At 40.4% G+C, this 19614-nt stretch overlaps 1 protein-coding gene across 1 annotated transcript in view; it reads left to right on the top strand.

The window, feature by feature from the left end:
* Positions 1-5445: 5445 nt before the first annotated feature.
* cerk (ceramide kinase) overlaps positions 5446-19614 on the top strand; it is a 31549-nt gene continuing 17380 nt past the window's right edge. The window contains exons 1-4 of the mRNA XM_007890992.2: positions 5446-5679; positions 13326-13469; positions 15758-15880; positions 16985-17110. Coding sequence (XP_007889183.2) covers positions 5541-5679; positions 13326-13469; positions 15758-15880; positions 16985-17110 — 532 coding nt within the window. The 5' untranslated portion in view covers positions 5446-5540. The remainder of the gene's footprint in view (positions 5680-13325; positions 13470-15757; positions 15881-16984; positions 17111-19614) is intronic.

The raw sequence follows: 19614 nt of genomic DNA, 5'->3' as shown, positions 1-19614 counted from the left end.
TTTGACGTTCAGAGCCTACCCCGCGCCCCCCCGCGCGCACACACACAAACGGACACACCCCCCCCCCTCACCCCCCCCCCGCCACACGCACAACCACAGCCCAAGCCCCGCCTCTCACACACACTCACCCAATAAGAACCAGCCCAGGACACCGGCTTCCCGCCCACCCTCAACATGTTCCAATGGAGTCCTGTAGCTCAGTGGTTAGAGCACTCGCTTTGCAAGTGAGAGACCTGAGTTCAATTCCAGGCAGAGGGCGAAACCTTGGGCAAGTTTCCTTACTCCACACAGAGCCTAATAATAATCCCTCCAAAAACCAAAAACAATAATAAATTGGTCATTTTCAATCTACGACTGTTTGTGGGACATTGCTGTGCGCAATTGGCTGCCGCGTTTGCCCACAAATATACAGTCAGTTCACTTTACAGTGTATTCTGTGAAGCGCTTTGGGACGTCCTCCCGACGTGAAACGCGCTATATCAAATGCAAGGATTATTATTAATGGGATTGCCCTGTATTTCTACAGTATTTTCAGTGTTTAGTGATACACTCGCAGAGCAAGTTTTTCTCTGACCTGCTGACTTCCTAACCAACCTGCCCTCTCCCTCCGTACAGCGGGCTCCGGTCTGCTCCATGTCTTCCACCCGACCCACCCTACCAACGGTGGCTGGGCTTTCAGCCTCTCTGCCCCCACACTCTGGAACTCGATCCCATGGTCCCTTCGCCTCGCTTCCTCCCTTGCCTCCTTCAAGGCCGGTTTTAAGACCGTCCTCTTCAACCCCGCCCGTTCCCTCTGCACAGCCGGCTCCGGCCTGCTCCACGTCCCCCGCCCCACCTGCCCCACCATTGGTGAGAGCCTTCAGCCACTCTGCCCCGAACCTCTGGAACTCCATCCCCCAATCACTCCGCCTCGCCCATCCTTAGCCTCCTTCAAGTCCTGCCTCAAAACCCTCCTCTTCGACCATGCCATTGGCCACCCCCCTTCTCCTCCCCTCCCCTCTGCCCCTGATCCCAGCTCAGGTCTGAAATGCTGTACACCTTGGGACGTCCTCCCAACGTGAAAGACGCTATACAAATGTAATCTTGTTGTTGTTGTTGACCTAACCAGCATCATGCTGTATTACTGTAACTGGAATGGTGTTATTTTCAACAACAAATACTTGCATTTATGCATTTATATAAGATCCTTCACGCGGATAACGCTTAATAGTGGTGTGGCTTGCTGCCAAGCTGGAAAGGGGGGGAAATGACCAAAGGCACAGTCGAACAGGAAAGTCTTCAGGTGTGATTTGAAGACAAGTGGTGAGATGGCAAAATAGAGGGATTGAGGCAAGGAGACCCAGAAATTTGGCTTTACAAAAGGGAAGTCATGTTTGACAAATCTCATAGAGTTTTTTGAGGATATTTCCAGTAAACTCGATAAGGGTGAATCAGTGGATGTGGTCTATTTGGACTTCCAGAAGGCATTCGATAAGGTGCCGCATAAACGGTTAGTCCAAAAGATAAGGGCCCCTGGAATTGGGGGNAGCATATTAACATGGATTGGGGAATGGTTAACGGGTAGGAACCAAAGAGTAGGGATCTGACTAGTGGAGTACCACAAGGATCAGTCCTTGGGCCTCAGCTATTTACCATCTACATCAATGATCTAGATGAGGACATTGAAGTTATTATATCTAAATTCACGGATGACACAAAACTAGGAGGAAGTGTCAACACAGAGGATGACGTTAAAAACATGCAGCGCGACATAGATAGGTTAGGTGATTGGGCAGGTAGGCGGCAGATGAAGTATAATGTAGGGAAGTGCAAAGTCATCCACCTAGGTAGCAAAAACAGTAGAGCAGGTTATTTTTTAGAAGGGGAGAGATTGGAATGTTTTAGTGTTCAGAGGGACTTGGGTGTCCTTGTACACCAATCACAGAAAGTTAGTCTGCAGGTGCAGCAGCAATTAGGAAGGCGAACGGTATGTTAGTATTCATTATGAAAGGATTAGAGTATAAGAGTAAGGAAGTCTTGCTGCAACTGTATAGGGCCCTGGTGAGACCACACCTGGAATACTGTGTGCAGTTTTGGCCTCCTCATTTAAGGAGGGATGTACTTGCCTTGGAGGGGGTGCAGCGTAGATTTACTAGGTTAGTGCCAGGGATAAAGGGGATGAGTTACGAGGATAGGCTGACCAATTTGGGCCTATATTCTCTAGAATATGGAAGAATTAGAGGGGATCTTATAGAAACCTATATTATCATCAAAGGGCATGATAGAGTAGATAGTGGGAGATTGTTTCCCCTGGTTGGAGAAACTAAAACCAGGGGTCACAACCTTAAAATCAGAGGCCAGCCCTTTCGCACTGAGTTGAGGAAGAACTTCTTCACTCAAAGGGTGGTGAATGTATGGAACTCACTACCCCAAAGGGCTGTTGACGCTCAGTCCTTGAACATATTCAAGACTGAGATAGATAGATTTCTTATTGCAAAAGGGATTAAGGGATATGGGGATAAGGCAGGGTTAGGTTATTAGCTGGAGTTAAATAAGAAGATCAGCCATGATTGAATGGCAGGGCAGGCTCGAAGGGCTGAATGGCCTACTCCTGCTCCTACATGCTATGTTATAGTGGCTGAAAGCCAATTGTGGAGGGAATGAGGGATGTGCAGCAGACCCATGCCAACTGAGCGAGTGTGGCAGGTAGAGGAGTGGGTTTTCAGCAGATCAAAGAGGTAAGGAGGTGCTAGGCCGTGAAATGATTTGAAAATGAGATTCAGAATCTTGATCCATTCTGCAGGAGGGAGTCAGTGGAGCTGGCAAGAACTGGGATGATCATGGTACAGAACCTGGTACAGGAGAGGACACAGATTTTCTAATTATTTGGGCGGTGTAAATAGTGCAGTTGGAGAGACTGGCATTGGAAGAATCGAGGCGGGAAATGCCAAAAGCATGAATGAGAATTTCAGCAGCATTTGAAGTAAGGCTGGGTGAAAATGGACAATGTGGCAGAGGTGGAGGAAGACATTCCTGGTCAGGGATCAGATGTGGGGTTGGAAGGATAACGGAGGATTGAACCTGATGCCAAGGTTGCAGGTTCAGTGAAAGTAAGGGATAGACAGGGATGGCATTGAAGGCCTGTAGCTTTGTGGTTAGAGCACTCACCTCGCAAGCAAGAGGACCTGGGTTCGATTCCCAGGCCGGGCAAAACTTTGGGCAAGTTTCCTTGCTCCACACGCCTCTGTTTACCAAGCAGTAAGTCGGAACCCGGTTGTCAGTCAATTGGTGGATTGCTTTTCCTGGGGTAATAATCCCTTCAAAAAAAATAATAATTCAGTCACTTAATCCATGACTGTTTGTGGGACACTGCTGTGCGCAATTGGCTGCTGCGTTTCACCCACAAAATATACAGTCAATTCACTTTACAGTGTATTCTGTGAAGCGCTTTGATGTCTCGAAGATGTGATGAGGCACTACATCAAATGCAAGGAATATATATTATTATTAAGGAGTTCAGAATCGCAGGTGAGAAGATATTGACAGGAGCCAAGGAAGATGACTTCCGTCAGCAAGTTGTTGCTCATCCAGACCTTGATGTCAGACAAGCTGAAATTGTCTGTCAATTTTTTTAACCTAAATTCATAATAATTAAACCAACTTAGTTTAGTGGCTCAATTTGTCTTCATAAGTCTTTGTATTTCTTCAGTCAATCAAGAGTTAAACCTTGTCAGAACTTTTATTTTGTCAGCTTTAGAAAGATTGATCTTGGCTCAATGGTAGCACTCTCGCCTCTGAGTCAGAAGGTTGTGGGTTCGCATTCTACATTGCAACCTCACGTAGTATGCAGTGCTCGGGGTCTGATGCAATGTCATAGGTGTTGTCCTTTGCCATTTTAGGTGGATATGTGGAGTTCTGTAGCTCAGTGGTTAGAGCACTCCCTTTGCAAGCGAGAGACCTGAGTTCAATTCCAAGCAGGGCGAAACCTTGGGCAAGTTTCCTTACTCCACATGCCTAATAATAATCCCTCCAAAACCAAAAACAATAATAAATTGGTCATTTTCAATCTACGACTGTTTGTGGGACATTGCTGTGCGCAATTGGCTGCCGCGTTCGCCCACAAATATACAGTCAATTCACTTTACAGTGTGTTCTGTGAAGCGCTTTGGGACGTCCTCCCGACGTGAAAAGCGCTATATCAAATGCAAGGATTATTATTATTATTATATTAATGACCCCCTGCACTATTTGAAAAAAAAGTCTTAGTTTCCTGGCCAACAATTTCCTAAATAAAATTGGTCATTCATTTTGTGGCTTATTTGTGGGACATTGCTATGCACATTGGCCGCTGTGTTTGCCTGCGAGTATACAGTCACTCCATTTCACAGTATATCCTGTGAGGCGCATGGAGATGTCTTTCTGACGTTATGAGGAATTATACTAAATGCAAGGATTATTGTTATCATTTGGTTTGAAATTAACTCAGTGTCATAAAGCAGGAGATGTTAAAACTGACCACAGAAGTAACTGGCAGGTCAACTACGCAAATCATTCGTGAAAGATTAAATCTGAATCGTGAATATTATGTAATTATGTGAAAAAAAATTATGCGCATTGTAGTCCTGATGATTGACACAGAAAACATACTCATGGATTATCTCTGATCTTTACAAAAGTGCAAAGATGATATGAGTGCAACATTGTGCGTATGTAATGTGCTTCAGTATGCTTTCTTGGCACTCAAATATGTTACTTGGCACTGCAGTTCCTTGTTTTTGGTGCTAGTTATCTGAGAATGAATAAGCTGTTTGAATTTGTTCTGTGAAAGTTATTCTGGTCTTCTCTTGTTATGCTTAACATGGGCAGGAAATGCAAATCAATGGTAAGGTTTTCTTTTCACCAGTTTTCACCAAATGTACCTAACTTTTTTGCATCAGTTTTTTTTCTTCTTGAATTTTTTTCCCAATCAGCCACAAACGTTGTACCTTACTTAATTCCCAGTGTGAACCTGTTGGACTTTACACTCCACATTTCACACCTAAAATATAGTCAATTTACTTTACATTATATTCTGTGAAGCAGCTTGAAGATGTGATAATAATAATAATAATAATCCTTGCATTTGATATAGCACTTTTCATGTCGGGAGGACGTCCCAAAGTGCTTCACAGAACACACTGTAAAGTGAATTGACTGTATATTTGTGGGCGAACGCGGCAGCCAATTGCGCACAGCAATGTCCCACAAACAGTCGTAGATTGAAAATGACCAATTTATTATTGTGTTTGGGTTTTGGAGGGATTATTATTAGGCTCTGTGTGGAGTAAGGAAACTTGCCCGAGGTTTTGCCAATGACTGACAGGCCGGAGGGACCCGCCCTGTGTGAGCACATGAGCTCAGTGCGTGCGTCAGACAGACGCTCCGCCCCTCTTTGCTCGTCACGCGCCCTCGTCGCGCCGCGAGACGGGAGAAGAGCCGAGGTGGCGGGAGCGCGCGGGCGCGCTGACGGCTGAGCCTCGCGCCGTCTTCGGACAAACGTAGCGGTCGGTTCAGCAGCGGCTATGGCGGCGGCGGCTCGTGTGCTGCTGAACGGACAGGTCTTCGAAATCTCTTTAAACGAGTCCGTTTTCTCCTGGAAGTCGCTGCGTCTCAGGAACTCGCCGTCAGCTGCCGCCGCTCGAGGAGGGCGAGGGGAAGGCGGTAAGTGACTGACTTGACTGACCGACCGGTCGGGCCGTCGCTCGAGGCCGCCGTTTGATCTCATTGTCTCCGCGGTTCTCCGGAAGGGACGGGACAGAGGTGGCGGCCCCGGGGAGAGCGGCCCGGGGGGGGGGGGGGGGAGCGGCCCCGGGGAGAGCGGCCCCGGGGGGGGGGGGGGGCGGCGCCGGGGAGAGCGGCCCCGGGGAGCGGCCCGGGGGGGGGAGCGGCCCCGGGAAGAGCGGCCCGGGGGGGGGGGGCGGCCCGGGGGGGGGGGGGGGGGGGGGGCGGCGCGGCGCGGCCCGGGGGGTGGGGGGCGGCGCGGGGGCTCTTTGCTACGAGTCAGGACCAGGTTCCTCTTTATTGACAAGAAAAGAGACAAGAGTTCGGGCCACCGGGACCCAAGTCTTTTGTGTCGTGTGTTTTTTTTCCCGAAGATGATCCGCGATGCCCTGAGCGGAGGCTTCGTGCCTGATATGCGAGGGCGGCTCAGCAGGTGCTTTCCTGCGGGTTGTGCAGTTGTTTACGCTGTAGACCATGTTTGATTTTCGCCTGGATGTTTATAATAATAATAATAATCCTTGCATTTGATATAGCGCTTTTCACGTCGGGAGGACGTCCCAAAGCGCTTCACAGAACACACTGTAAAGTGAATTGACTGTATATTTGTGGGCGAACGCGGCAGCCAATTGCGCACAGCAATGTCCCACAAACAGTCGTGGATTGAAAATGACCAATTTATTATTGTTTTTGGTTTTGGAGGGATTATTATTAGGCTCTGTGTGGAGTAAGGAAACTTGCCCAAGGTTTCGCCCTCTGCCTGGAATTGAACTCAGGTCTCTCGCTTGCAAAGCGAGTGCTCAACCACTGAGCTACAGGACTCCACACTTTTGGTACTTTTGTTTCCTTTGTGTTCACTTTGTGTTACATTTATTGTATGTTCTGCATTCGTCAGCAATGCAGTGGAAAGAAGGTGGGATATCATTTGATACGATACTCTGAATTTATTCCATACCTGCTTCATATCCAGTGATTAGAGGAACCAGTCTCAAATGAGCTGGATGTAACCAGGACTGTTGAGTCCTGTAGCTCAGCGGTGAGAGAGCACTCGCTTTGCAAGCGAGAGACCTGGGTTCGCTTCCCGACAGGGTGAAACCTTGGGAAAGTTTCCTTACTCTACACGCCTGATAGTAATCCCTCAAGAAAAAAAAAGCAATAACAATTTGGTCACTTAAATCCACGACTGTTTGTGGGACACTGCTGTGCGTAATTGGCTGCCGCGTTTTGCCCACAAATACAGTCAGTTCACTTTACAATCTACTCTGTGAAGCGCTTTGAGACGTCTAGAAGACATGAAAAGCACGATAACAAATGCAAGGATTATTATTATTATTATGACCCAAATCGGTCAACAGGACACAGGTTGAGGATGGTGAAGGGCAGATGGGATAGATCCCAGGTGTTCATTTATTTATGTAGGTGATTGACAGATGGAGGTGGTTCGGTGAGAGGCTGGTGGAAGCCAGAACACTGACCTTGTTTAATAAGCACTTTAACGCTATAATGGGAAAATGGCAGGTTCAGAATTCCGGATGAATGAGATCAAATGCCTTCATCGCCTGACTTATTGTTTTGTGATCATGTGTTTTGGGAGGATATTTAGTACAATATGTAAACTATTGTGCATTTTTTTGGAAAAAAAACTGTTTATTCGTGACTTTTGTGTTGTCCTTTCCTTTGGGAAATTATATACAAACATTTTCAATCTTGTTCTATATCTGTGGTGTTATATTTGCATATAGGATATTGTGTTTCAGCAGGTCTGTTTAAAGTGGCAGGTTAAATAGCGCAATTTTTATACTGCCTCAGAAGGCAAGTAGTATTGTAAAATGATTGTTTCTAGATTTCCCAAGACCCAATTCTGAATTAGATCTCCCACATAGATCTGCTTTAGCATATAGGTGATCCAAATTAATAATGAACAATTGTTAGTCGGAACAAGTGGCCACCTGGATCAACATTGTTTTGCAATATAACCTTGGCATTGGCTCTTTAAAATAAAGTGTGGTTAAGTCTGTTGATTATTATTAGATAAAGTAAGACGGATATGCCTACTTGTCCTGGTAGATCACAAGAAACATTGGGGTGAAGCAGATGGTTCTATTACAACAGCAAGCTAGTTTCTTGATCGTATCAAATCATTGCTCATAGGCTAGCTCATTCCTTCTTTAACACTGGGGATCATTCTCTACACTGAGTATAGGGCCTGGGCAATCAACTGACTTATGTTGTGACACGCAGATTTGTTTGCAGTGCTCCAGGTGTGGTCTGACCAGAGCATTGCATGTCTTTGAGTATGACTTCTGGGTTAAAGAGAAGTGTTCCTAGTGTACTGTCCAATATTCCTTCATCTAAATTCACCAAATTGTCATTGCAATTTATAGGATATTGTTGATCAGGATTAGGTACTGCATTCGCGATACTTTTATGGAATAAGCTATTTTAAATTTTAAGAGTTACAATGAATTTGGATATAACTTTTTTCTCTCTGCTGGAAAAATGATAAATGCGCATTCATGTGGAGAAGTAGCTTGGAGGAAATGCTGAGTGTCAGTACAAAGGAAATTGATTTTAGATGGTTAGAGATGCTATTGTTTATCGTTAACCTGGTGTCGTTCAACGTCCATACTAAATGCTGGAACTGTTTTTGAGAGCAGGAAGTTGTTGGAAGGTGAGGCTAGTCAGAACCATTGTAGTTTTGAGAATGCTTATCATGTGTTTCTTATTGCCTCTGCACTTGTTCCGCAGCAATATATGCATTTTACTGAAATCAAATCAATTCAACCATACAACACTGCCAACCAAAATATTTTTTTATTTTGTTGCGTATTTTCTCCACTTGCTTACAAGTATGATAAATACTGCCTGTAAAGTGTTCCTTCTAATTGTGTTGGGCAGCATTTGGGTGTGTGCACACACACACTTTTGGGACGTCCTCCCGATATGAGCGGCACTATACAAATGTAATTTTGTTGTTTTTCCTGGAACTTGTGCAAGGTCATCAAATAAAATCAATGTCCTGATATATTGGTCAGATTAAAGGAAGATTGATGAATCATCTCAACCTGCACATTGTTGGCACAGTATTTCATAACCCAGCACTTGCAGTATCCACTGGCATTAGTAATTGATATACTTAAGCATGGATATGATTCAAATTAAATATTGTATTGAAATAAAAAAAACAAATTTAAGTAATTGAATTATTTGAAATTAGTTTAATCTGGAGTGAATCTCAAATTGTATCCCAAGATTATTTCTGTTCACTGTAAATTGAAATTGCTGATGATTTTGAATCCCTCAACAATTCATAAACGTATTGATAGTGATGTTTGAGTAATATGTTAAACCTGTAATTAGCAAGGAATAAGAAGTTAGTTGTGAAAATTTGAGTGAGGAACAAATCCATTTTCTTTTTAAATTCTAATTGAAAATTTTAACCTCAAGTATAATCAAATTGCCCTGTTTTGAAATTAAAATTTGGATAGAAATTCACAATGATCATTGATATTGATTTTTTNCATGCAACTTCACTGACTTTTTGCTCACTATATTTCACTTGGGTAATTATTGGTATTTTTAATGATCGTTATAACAATGCTAAGGTATTACCTACAACTCAATCTGTCCTGTTTTCTACTTCGACTTGCAGGATCCCACCTAACAAAGGTGTTATATCAAGCAAAGAAATTTTCGGACTATTTCATTGATTGTGTAAATCCTGGTATGAGGTGTCTTCCCCTTCTTCAGTCAAAGATAAATATTTACACCCAGTTTGAGCATATTTGACAGAATACTTTGCATCTGTGGTTTGAAGAAATAATGTACGATCAGTTTTATTATTTCTATGCACTCTTAGGGTTACACTCAAAATGTATTGTAGGCAACGAGAGCTGAGAATATGAAGTATAATCTGAAGTGGTGCAAAATATTCTACAATTGACATTGTTTACAATATGTTGCACATTTGTGTTGCAATTCTGGTTCCTGGGCTTGACTGGATTGTTTGCTATTTTGACCTTTTGTTGTAGCCTTAATTTTGTATAACTTGGTCTTCGCTTTCAGCACATTTTTGTGAACACTCCTTTCTCTGCATGTTAATGCTAATCCGAATTTAAACTGTATTTAGAGTGTTGCATTTGTTGCACTATTCTTAGTTGATGGAATTCCCCCTTCCTGTTCATTGTTAATTGGGCTGTATAACTAACTCACAGGTATGTATGGCAGTGTAAAACAGGTTTATTTATTTGTCTTTCCTTTTTNAATAATAATTTTTGTTGCCACCATTGTTACCTCCCTTCTCTCAACCTTCATGCTTAATTCATTGCAAGGAAATCATTTGTTTGGAGTTGAATAGTGAATCAAATTCCATATATATATTTTTCCTAAGGACAAAAGTAATTAACCTGAATATTCTCATACATTATGCTGTTGGCTAAAACTCCACCTTCAGCGAGGAGAATCCACATTGCCCAGCAAGAGAGAGGAAGTGTCACTATTTGACCTGAGCAGATAATTGGAAAATATGTCAGTTTATGTAGTTCCTTAATTAACTAATAACCCATCAGTACAACTATTTTGAAAATAATGTTCCTTCATCTGCTTGCTGCTAATAAATATATTGTCTTGCACTCCCATGATAAAAATCTTCTGCAGTATAATAGAACAAAGACGGATATGCAGAAGCTTAGCAAAGGTTAAAATAAAGGGTTACAAGACAATTGAATATGTTGTTCAGTGTGGCCTTTGAGAAGTTGTTAGCCTGGCTTAGTTGATCACATGCTTGCCTTTGAGTTATGCATTTGGGTTGTGGGTTAAAGCCCCATGTTGACACTCTTATGCAGTGATGGGGATGTGCTGTCACTGGAGGTGCTGTCCTTAGGATGAGTCTCTTTAAACAAGTCCGTTTTCACAAGGCCTTGGGATATGGTTTGCGTTTTTCTTATTTTGTAAAATTAACATTTTAATTCAAGTTTTCTATATTTTCTGAGTGCTGTGCTGCTACTTTCCCCTTCAAATACAGTCACTCCACTCCGCAGTGTATTCTGTGAAGTGCTTTGAGATGTCCTTGTGATATGAAGGGTACTGTACCAAGCGTAAGGATTATTATTCTTGTGTCAATTGGTGAGGGTACCAACTGGCAGCTGCAGAACATCTGTGGGGTATCTCTCATAATGTCATTTAATTTATAAATTGCCAATGAACATGAAATGGACAGATTGGGAGGTAAATAAAAGTATTAATGCTATTTGATGGCAAAAAACTCTTTAAAAAAATACTTGAAATATCATTGCATTTTGCTGTTTTATGCTGAAGTTTTAGTGTTTATATGGCAGGAAAGACGAGCAAGAAAGGGAGCCTGATTTATACTTTTTGTTGACAATGGATGGACGGTGGAACATGGGAGTCTGATGAGAAGTATGTTTGAAAGCTTTAGCGGGAGGGTAACAAAGGTGTGAATGAGGGTTTTGGTGGTGGCTGGGGCATACGTGAGCAATGTGGTCTTCTTCATGAACTGAATGATGATAATCCTTGCATTTGATATGGCGCCTTATGTCTTCGAGACATCTCAAAATATCAGGAAGGAGAACCGAAAGTGAAGCTTGTCCCCTGGTTCAGTGAGTTTGAGAAACTAGCAAGATTGAGGAGGTCAGAGCTGGAAACTTTGCCAGAAAGCTTCCATCTTGTCTTTGGCTCATCCTGGGCTTGATATCTGATGGGCAAGCAGACAGAATGTTAAGGGACTGAGAATCCAGAGTGAATGTTGTGAATATACAGAGAAACTTTCAGTGCAGACCTGTAATGTGGGTTCAGCTACATACATATAACCTATATAGTGGTGTCCTTGTAATGAACGAAGGCTACAGGATGTATTTTTGTTCAACATGACTTATTATGCGAACTTAAGTCATATGCTGCTTACATCTTTTCTCTGAATTTCTTGCATTTTCCAATTGCTGCTTCTGACATAAAACTTTGAATGGCATATGTAACAACACTAGCCCCAATATATTGTAGGGTCAACTGAGCTTCAAATCTATATAACTATAAATTCTAAATATTATGAATTATAAATCTATAAAAGTCATAGTCCTTCAGCTCTGTTGTGTCTAGTTTAATGAGAATAAACTGCACTATGGCAGGGTGAAACCTTGTGCAAGTTTCCTTACTCCGCATGCCTGATAATAATCCCTCAAGAAAAAATAAAATAATAATTTGGTCACTCAATCCATGACTATTTATGGGCCACTGCTGTGCACAATTGGCTGCCATGATTCGCCCACAAATATACAGTTCACTTTACAGTATATTCTGTGAAGCGCTTTGAGACGTCTAGAAGACGTGAAAAGCGCTATATCAAATGCAAAGATTATTATTATAATAAAAATAGATTTTCTGAAATTTAAACTGATCTTTCATTTTGTACCTTTGGAAAGTATAGGTGTTGAGAAATCTCAGTCAATTTAAGTAATCCCTTTCAGAGTTTTGATTTTTTAAAAGTTCTACTTTTTTGCACTGAAAAGTTTTTTCCCTTTCTCATTACTCATTTTCTATCTGATTTACCAGGCACCCTCATATTATTCTTGTGTAGAGCTTTACATTTGCCAAGGTCAGTTAATACACAACTTCAGAGAAATAGATATACTGTCCAATACCTGAGATCAATGTGCGCCTGAACTGTTTCATTGGAGCAATCGGATGACTATGCTTTACTAAGTACTTATCTTACAAATGAAGGACAGGGGCATGAATGATTTCAATCCCTAAATCTTTTATATCATTCGGGTTTTTTTTATATAACATTAAGCAAAATAATACAAAATTGAAGGTTCAATTCTTGATCTTTGCTGAGTTAATAGACTCAGCATGGCAATTGGTGTAAGTGCCTTGGCCTAGGGAGTAGAAAAAACAATCTTGCTAACCAATAGTACCTATCTATCCGTACTATACTTGGTACCTCTTATTGCTATCTGGCTTCTTGGGGTGTGTTACACGTGAATGTTGGGCAAGAATGGGATCTGCTAATTCTGTGGTAAATGGTCGTTTTAAATCAAATGCCTTAAAGTTTCTGTTGCTCAGTCCTTTTTCCTAACTTACTGACCAGAACTCAATTGCCTTCTCCCTCATGTATGCAATACTTAATTAGCATGATTACTTTCCTATACACAAATGTGTATCTGGGGGATAAGAATTTGATTAAATTGGATTAGTTTTTTCTGCGAATTTAGGTAGTACGTCCAGTTAAAGACCCTCAACCACAGCACAACATTTCAGTTAGTTCAGAACCACAGTGAATGTGTATTAAAACTGGTATAAAGATAACATCTTGCTACATCATAAAGTACAATAAACTGTCAGTTTGTCAAGCAGCTGAAATGTTTTTATAATTGTTAGTTAATACGCTGTAATCTTTCCTAAGTGTTTTATGCTTGTCTATCTATCTGTTGCTTTTGACTGCAGCATTCATGACATAAGCAATAATATTAGAATTAATTCATCATTTAATTGATAATATCTGAGGCTCAAATCCAATGATGTTGATTTAATGTGGATTTTACAACCCTTTTTCCTCTGCACTTTTAATTCAGAGAACCAATCTGTGCCTGTCTCTGAGATCATTGCTGTTTGTAAAACTGAAGTGGCTGGGACATGTAAAGAAAGTGGAAGATGGCAGAAAATGACATCAACAACAACATCATTTACTCCTGAGCAAATTTTGCATGATTTTACAGGTACAGCCTTATCTTTCAATCAAAACATTTTTAAAAAATGTAACTCCATAGTTTTACTTGTTAAGATGACATTTTTAAATTCCATATTTGTTTTCCAACACAGGAAATTGCAAATTCTTCTTATCTATATTTGCTATCATAATGAGTAAACTGCACTTTGCATTCATGGAGAGCCACAAAAATGATCTGAGGATTATGTGGATTGAGGAAAGAATTAACTGCGATTGGTCTGATTGGTTCTGCTGAAAATTATGATTTCAGCTGCATTTTCCAAATTTTTCTATAGGTCCACAAAATATTTAAACAGACATATATTCTGGACAGGTTTTAATTACTAAATTTAATACAAATATTTGAAACCTATTGTAAATTGTAACTTCCAATAAATAAACATTCTTACAAAATATTTTACAGAACAAGTACATAGGCAAGTACATACAACACGCAGATTAAACAAACCAATGGATTAGTAAGAATGTCTAAAAAGGAGATTAAAAGAAAAGAGATTTTTACAATGTTTATACATTGGCAATTTAGCTTTTTTGTGAAAAAAACCTAGTGAAAACTGAGAAGGGACATGGCAGCCAATGAAAATGAGTACTTGCACTATTGTAACACAATGACTCCGTTAGTTGAAAATGAAGATTAACAAGAAATGTCAAACATATTAAATATCTACACCCTGGAAGTTTTTAGGCAACAACAACAAATCACATTTGTATAGTGCTTTTCACGTCGGAAGGATGTCCCAAGGTGCTGGACAGTCAGGGATTTGGATCAGCAGAGGGTTCTGATCAGGAGGAGTGGAGGGTAGTGATAGGAGGGTGGCCGAAAAGCGCACTCGAAGAGGAGGTTCCTGAGGTGTGCCTTGAAGAAGGCAAGGGAAGGAGCAAGGCTGTGGTGGGAGCAAGATCATGGAGGGCTTTGAAGCCGAGGACGAAGATTTTGAACTCTATCCTCTGGGGAACCAGTGGAGTCGGACGAGGGGATGATAGTGCAGGGAGAATAGTATAACTATACTGTTCAACAAATGTGATGTGAGCTCTTGTACTTTGAAATTGATGAGGCAGAGGTTGTAGATGTGCTAAACTAAGTTTTCTAAGACTGATGAACTATACTTTTGAGGATTAGAGAGAGAGGAGAAGAATTTGTGAAGCACCAATCATTTTCGAAGCCTAGGGATACATCCAATCTGAACTGAATATTCCATGGGACACAATTTTTGTCTTTATGTTTTTGGGCAGAGTGAGAGGGAAGAAAACCATGGACACTAGTTAACAAACACTTCTGGTGAAAATAGTGTAGCTGATTGCCATGCCCGGATAATGACATAGCTGTAAGACAAGAATTTACTGTAAAATCCTATTATAAGGTGCTTTGGGGTGTGGACCCTAACATTTATTTACCCAAACATTCCAAAATACCTGCACCAGTTCCATTGGCACTTCATAAAGTTGGCTGCATCAGCAAGCGAGATTGTCTGATTTCTGGATTATCAGGTTGCTGCCAATGTATCTTGCAGCACACAGGAAATGACAGTGACAATTTGTCAGCCTAAAAATTGGCCAGTAGGCCTCCTGCGAGAGGAGGAAGTAATAATCATTGTGTTAGTGGTCTTCAATTTATTCGTATTATACAGAGATTTGCCTCCAAGGACATTCTTTAGAGCAACATGATCTAATTTGTAAGCAAGCAGATAGGAAGGTAATGCATTCCATCACGTTAGTGATTGACCCACCTCAATGAGGCAGCTAATTTCGTGGATTTAATTCTATCGTTTTAAAAAAANCTCAGTAAATGCTAAAGTCAACTGCAGAAAATGCTTGAAGATGAGTGATAGTAATTTCATAGTAACCATGCTGTTTCCTAATTGATTCCTTAACCAGGGAAATGCAGGTTGTGATCAGTCATGAATGGCAACAACTGGACATTGTATCTAGAATTTGTTCAACAACAACAACAAGATTCCATTTATAAAGCGCCTTTCACGTCAGGAGGACGTCCCAAGAATTTGTTCAGTGCGCTCAATCAAAATAATCCCAAAATATATTACCTCCTATATATTTAGGTTGCTGCGGGTGTAGAGTAATAGTTTTGAATGCGTTTCACTTCTATTAGTACATGGCTACTCCAAAGTTCTTTTCAAAGAGGAATGTTTTATTATGTCAACACATGATTATCCATGGCATTTTTATTCTGCCACAACCTCAATGTGCCTTGCAACATCATATTTTCATTTTAACTTGCTTTTAAACAAATCTATAATGGTTTTACTTTTTATATTTTAGTGTATTACGTGCAGAGATCAAAAGAGCACCATTGGTGTTGTGCTGAAGTGACCTTTTACTGCAGTGATCAACTTCTTTGTAACCAATGGGTTCAAGCACTCCAGAGACGGCTTGATTTACAAGGTATGTTTTTTGTGGGAAAAGGGTAAAGTTGTCAAACATTTAAACTAACATTATAGTGGACATTTGGGGCACAATTATTCAATTTGTCGTAATGTTTTTCTTTCTGGATACCAGAAGGTATTCAAATTAGAAGGTATTTTTAACTTTGAAGCCTATTCTCTGTAGTTCTTAAAATTAGTCTTCAAAATTAAAACTGTATTTAAGTATTTGCCAAATTTTGGACATTCTGAGATGCTATATTAATAGAGTAAATCTAAACCCAGGCAGAATTTCTACCCACCAGCAATGGGTAAACATGCCTATTGACTTGAATCAAAGTCCAACTTGAATTTTAAAAATGTTAGCACAAACTGTTGACACGTTATGTAAATTTTCATAAACTAATTGAATAAACATTTGTATACAAGAGGGATGCCTAATTAGTACTACATTAATTATGTGTTCGCTATGGTTAAATTATAACTTCTGTGGATAGATTTTTTTTCTTTGCATAAGAGATGGTAATATTAGCTGCAAACTTGCGCCATGTAATGGATAGATTTTTCTTTTAATGTATTCCCTCCCCCCTCCTCCTATAATGGTAATTGCAATTTGTTATGCTCAGGAATGTTTATCTTGATTTGTTCCATGTAACAAAGTAAACTTAATCAGGACAAACTTGCTCTCTGTCACTTTGTGAAATCTGATGAGCTGAACTACTGTCAATCTAGAGATCTGTTTCAACTGATAAGCTGTGGTATGAATGCAAGTTTGCTCCTTATTTCTTAAAATAGTTTTCTGAACAGCGCATTTGTAATGCATTCTTAAAATAGTTGAGGTAAAAAATATGCTGAAATATGTGTGTGTGTGTGTATGTGTGTGTGTCTGTCAGCTTGAAACTGGAAAGTAAAGGCTTAAATCCTTGAATTTTTTTCAAAAGAGCAAATTCTGAAGAACTTCAGGATGCTGAGTTATTGTACCTCATGAAATGTAGTATTCTGTACTTTTCAAATTATCAGGAGATAATAAATAGCTTTCTAATTATATATTTTCTGCTAAACTGGACAATTTGATTTTGAAAGTAGAGATTCAGCACTGTAAATATTTCATTTACTTTCTCGACAGGTGTGCGACCAAAAAACTTGCTTGTATTCATCAATCCTTTCGGAGGAAAACAACTAGGCAAACATATATATGACAAAAAAGTAGCCCCTTTGTTTCAGTTAGCCTCTATAACTACTGAAGTGATTGGTGAGTTGCTTATCTTATCTACATTTTCTTAAATGAACAACTTTGGAATTATCTAAGCACTGCTATTTACTTTGATTTTGGTGCTACACTGCATTCTGAATACACACTGGATTGTGAATTTTTTAACATGGGTTATCTGATTCCTTTATGAGGACATGATTGTCCCGATATGCTATAAAAATGTCATTAACTCGTTGTCTATAAATATACTATAATTGATTTTGTAAATATACTATAATTCTCAAGTATTTATATGGATTATAAGAGCATAGTTGAGGAGTACTATAATTATCTTAATTTCCTTCTTTCAGTTTCTTACTCTGCTGAGGGTTTGAAGAAAATATAATTTATTTGATCACCAGATAGCTAGTAGATAGTTGCAGAAGGGATGTTGCATAGTTGTTTCACAATTCTTGATGTATTTGCCCAGGTAAATACATCAAAGTATATGTGAAGGAAACTGCACCATTATAACTCATGTAAATTGTATACTTATAATTAATTTGTGTGTGAGAAGGGTACATTTCACGAAACAGGAACTCCTGGATACATTATTATCTGCATTGCCAGCCATATATCCATTCCATTCTCGATTGCACCAATTGGTTCCTGGTTCAGGAAATATGATTTGACATGTTAAATCACTGATCAAATTTCTGACCCAGCCTGGGTTCTTAACATTATACTGCACAAACGGTTTAAGTTATTACAATATCATAGAAAACATATCTTGTCTTTTGCCCTCTCCATGAATTTATCAAACTGTTGTTATAATTCCATCTAATCTAAGAATCTTTTTACTTTGTGAAGTGCCAAGAAACTTGTTGATATACTATCCTGCTTGAAGGGCACCATATAAATACAAGTTGTTGCTGGTTGATGTTGATTCTTTGTAATTATGTTGTACACCAAAGTTCTAAGTTGTTTGCTGGAATTTTGTCAACTTGAGGTACAAAGCTTCTTTTATTGTATGGTATTCTACCACAGAGCATAGCTGTTTGGAAGGTAACCTTTGTTGCATAGGATATACATCCAGATGACTGAAGGCACAGTCAAAGAGGAAGATTTTGAGATCGACTGTGAACGGAAGGCAGAGGGACTCCTGTCTGGAGTTTCAGAATTTTGGGGCAGAAAGGCTGAAAGCCCAACTACCGATGGTGAGGTGGGCGGGCACATAAAGTAGGTCAGTGCCTGCCAAGCAGAGGGAATGGGTTCGGTTTGGTTTTAGAAGGTCACGGGCAGGATTGGGCAAGACTGGAGGAATTTGAAAGTGAGAGTGATTTTAAAACTGTTCTGAAGTTACTTACAATTGTCTTCATTGTTAGCTCTACTCGCAATATTTATGTCATCTATAAACATAGAAATTATGCCTCATACGAGAATCCAGATCATTTATATAAATGAATAGCAGTGGACCCTTGGGGACATTACTATTTGCATCTCTCCATTCTGAATAATAATGTACTACTGCTGTCTACTCTGGACTTTATCCAATTATCTATCCGTGCTGCTACCTTTCTATTAATGTCATGCTCCTTATTATTTAACAAGCCTTTTATGTGGCACCTTACCAAAGCATTCTGAAATTCCATATACATCACAGTATTTTTATCTATCCTCTGTTTTAATCAAAGAACACTCTTAGAAACATAGAATCATATAGCACAAAAAGAGGCCATTCGGCCCATCGAGTTTGTGCTAGCTCTTTGAAAAGAGCAATGTAATGTCAGTCCCACTCCCCAGGCCTTTTCCCATAATCCTGCAAACTTGTCCTCCTCAAATACCCGTCCACTGCGTTTTTAAAAGTAGTTATCGAATCGGCCTCGTCCACCCTTTCAGGCAATGATTCGAACAACTCGCTGCGTGAAAAAATTTCTTCTCACCTCCCCTCTGCTTCTTTTAGATACTATTTTGAATCTGTGACCTCGAGTCACCGACACACCCACCAGTGGAAACAGTTTTTCCCTTTCTAACCTATCAACTCCCCTCATGATTTTGAAGACATCTATTAGGTCTCCTCATAACCTTCTCTGCTCCAATGAGAATAATCCTCGTCTCACTAGCTTTTCCTCATAATCAAGATCCCTCATTCCTGGTACTATTCTTGTAAATCTCTTCTGCACCCTTTCCAATGCTTTAACATCCTTCCTATAGTGTGGTGTCCAGAACTGGGCACAATATTCTAACTGAGGCCTAATCAATGTTTTATATAGGTTAATCATAACCTCCTGACTCTTGTACTCTATGCCCCTACTGATAAAGCCTAGTATCCCATATGCCCTTTTTACAGCTTTATCTACCTGTCCTGCCACCTTCAAGGATTCATTTACCTGAACCCCCAGGTCTCTCTGTTCTTTCACCCCCCTTAAGATTGTATTACCAGCCTATATTGTCTCCCCTCATTCTTTCTACCAAAATGCATTACCTCGCATTTCTCCACATTGAAACTCATCTGCCATATGTCTGCCCATTTTACCATTTTGTCTATGTCATCCTGCAGTTGG

The sequence above is a fragment of the Callorhinchus milii genome, unplaced genomic scaffold (genome assembly GCF_018977255.1).
Source record: "Callorhinchus milii isolate IMCB2004 unplaced genomic scaffold, IMCB_Cmil_1.0 Scaffold5, whole genome shotgun sequence".
Classification (NCBI taxonomy): Eukaryota; Metazoa; Chordata; class Chondrichthyes; order Chimaeriformes; family Callorhinchidae; genus Callorhinchus; species Callorhinchus milii.
The sequence above is the reverse complement of the archived record's forward strand: the minus strand, read 5'-3'. Positions and strand labels throughout refer to the sequence as shown.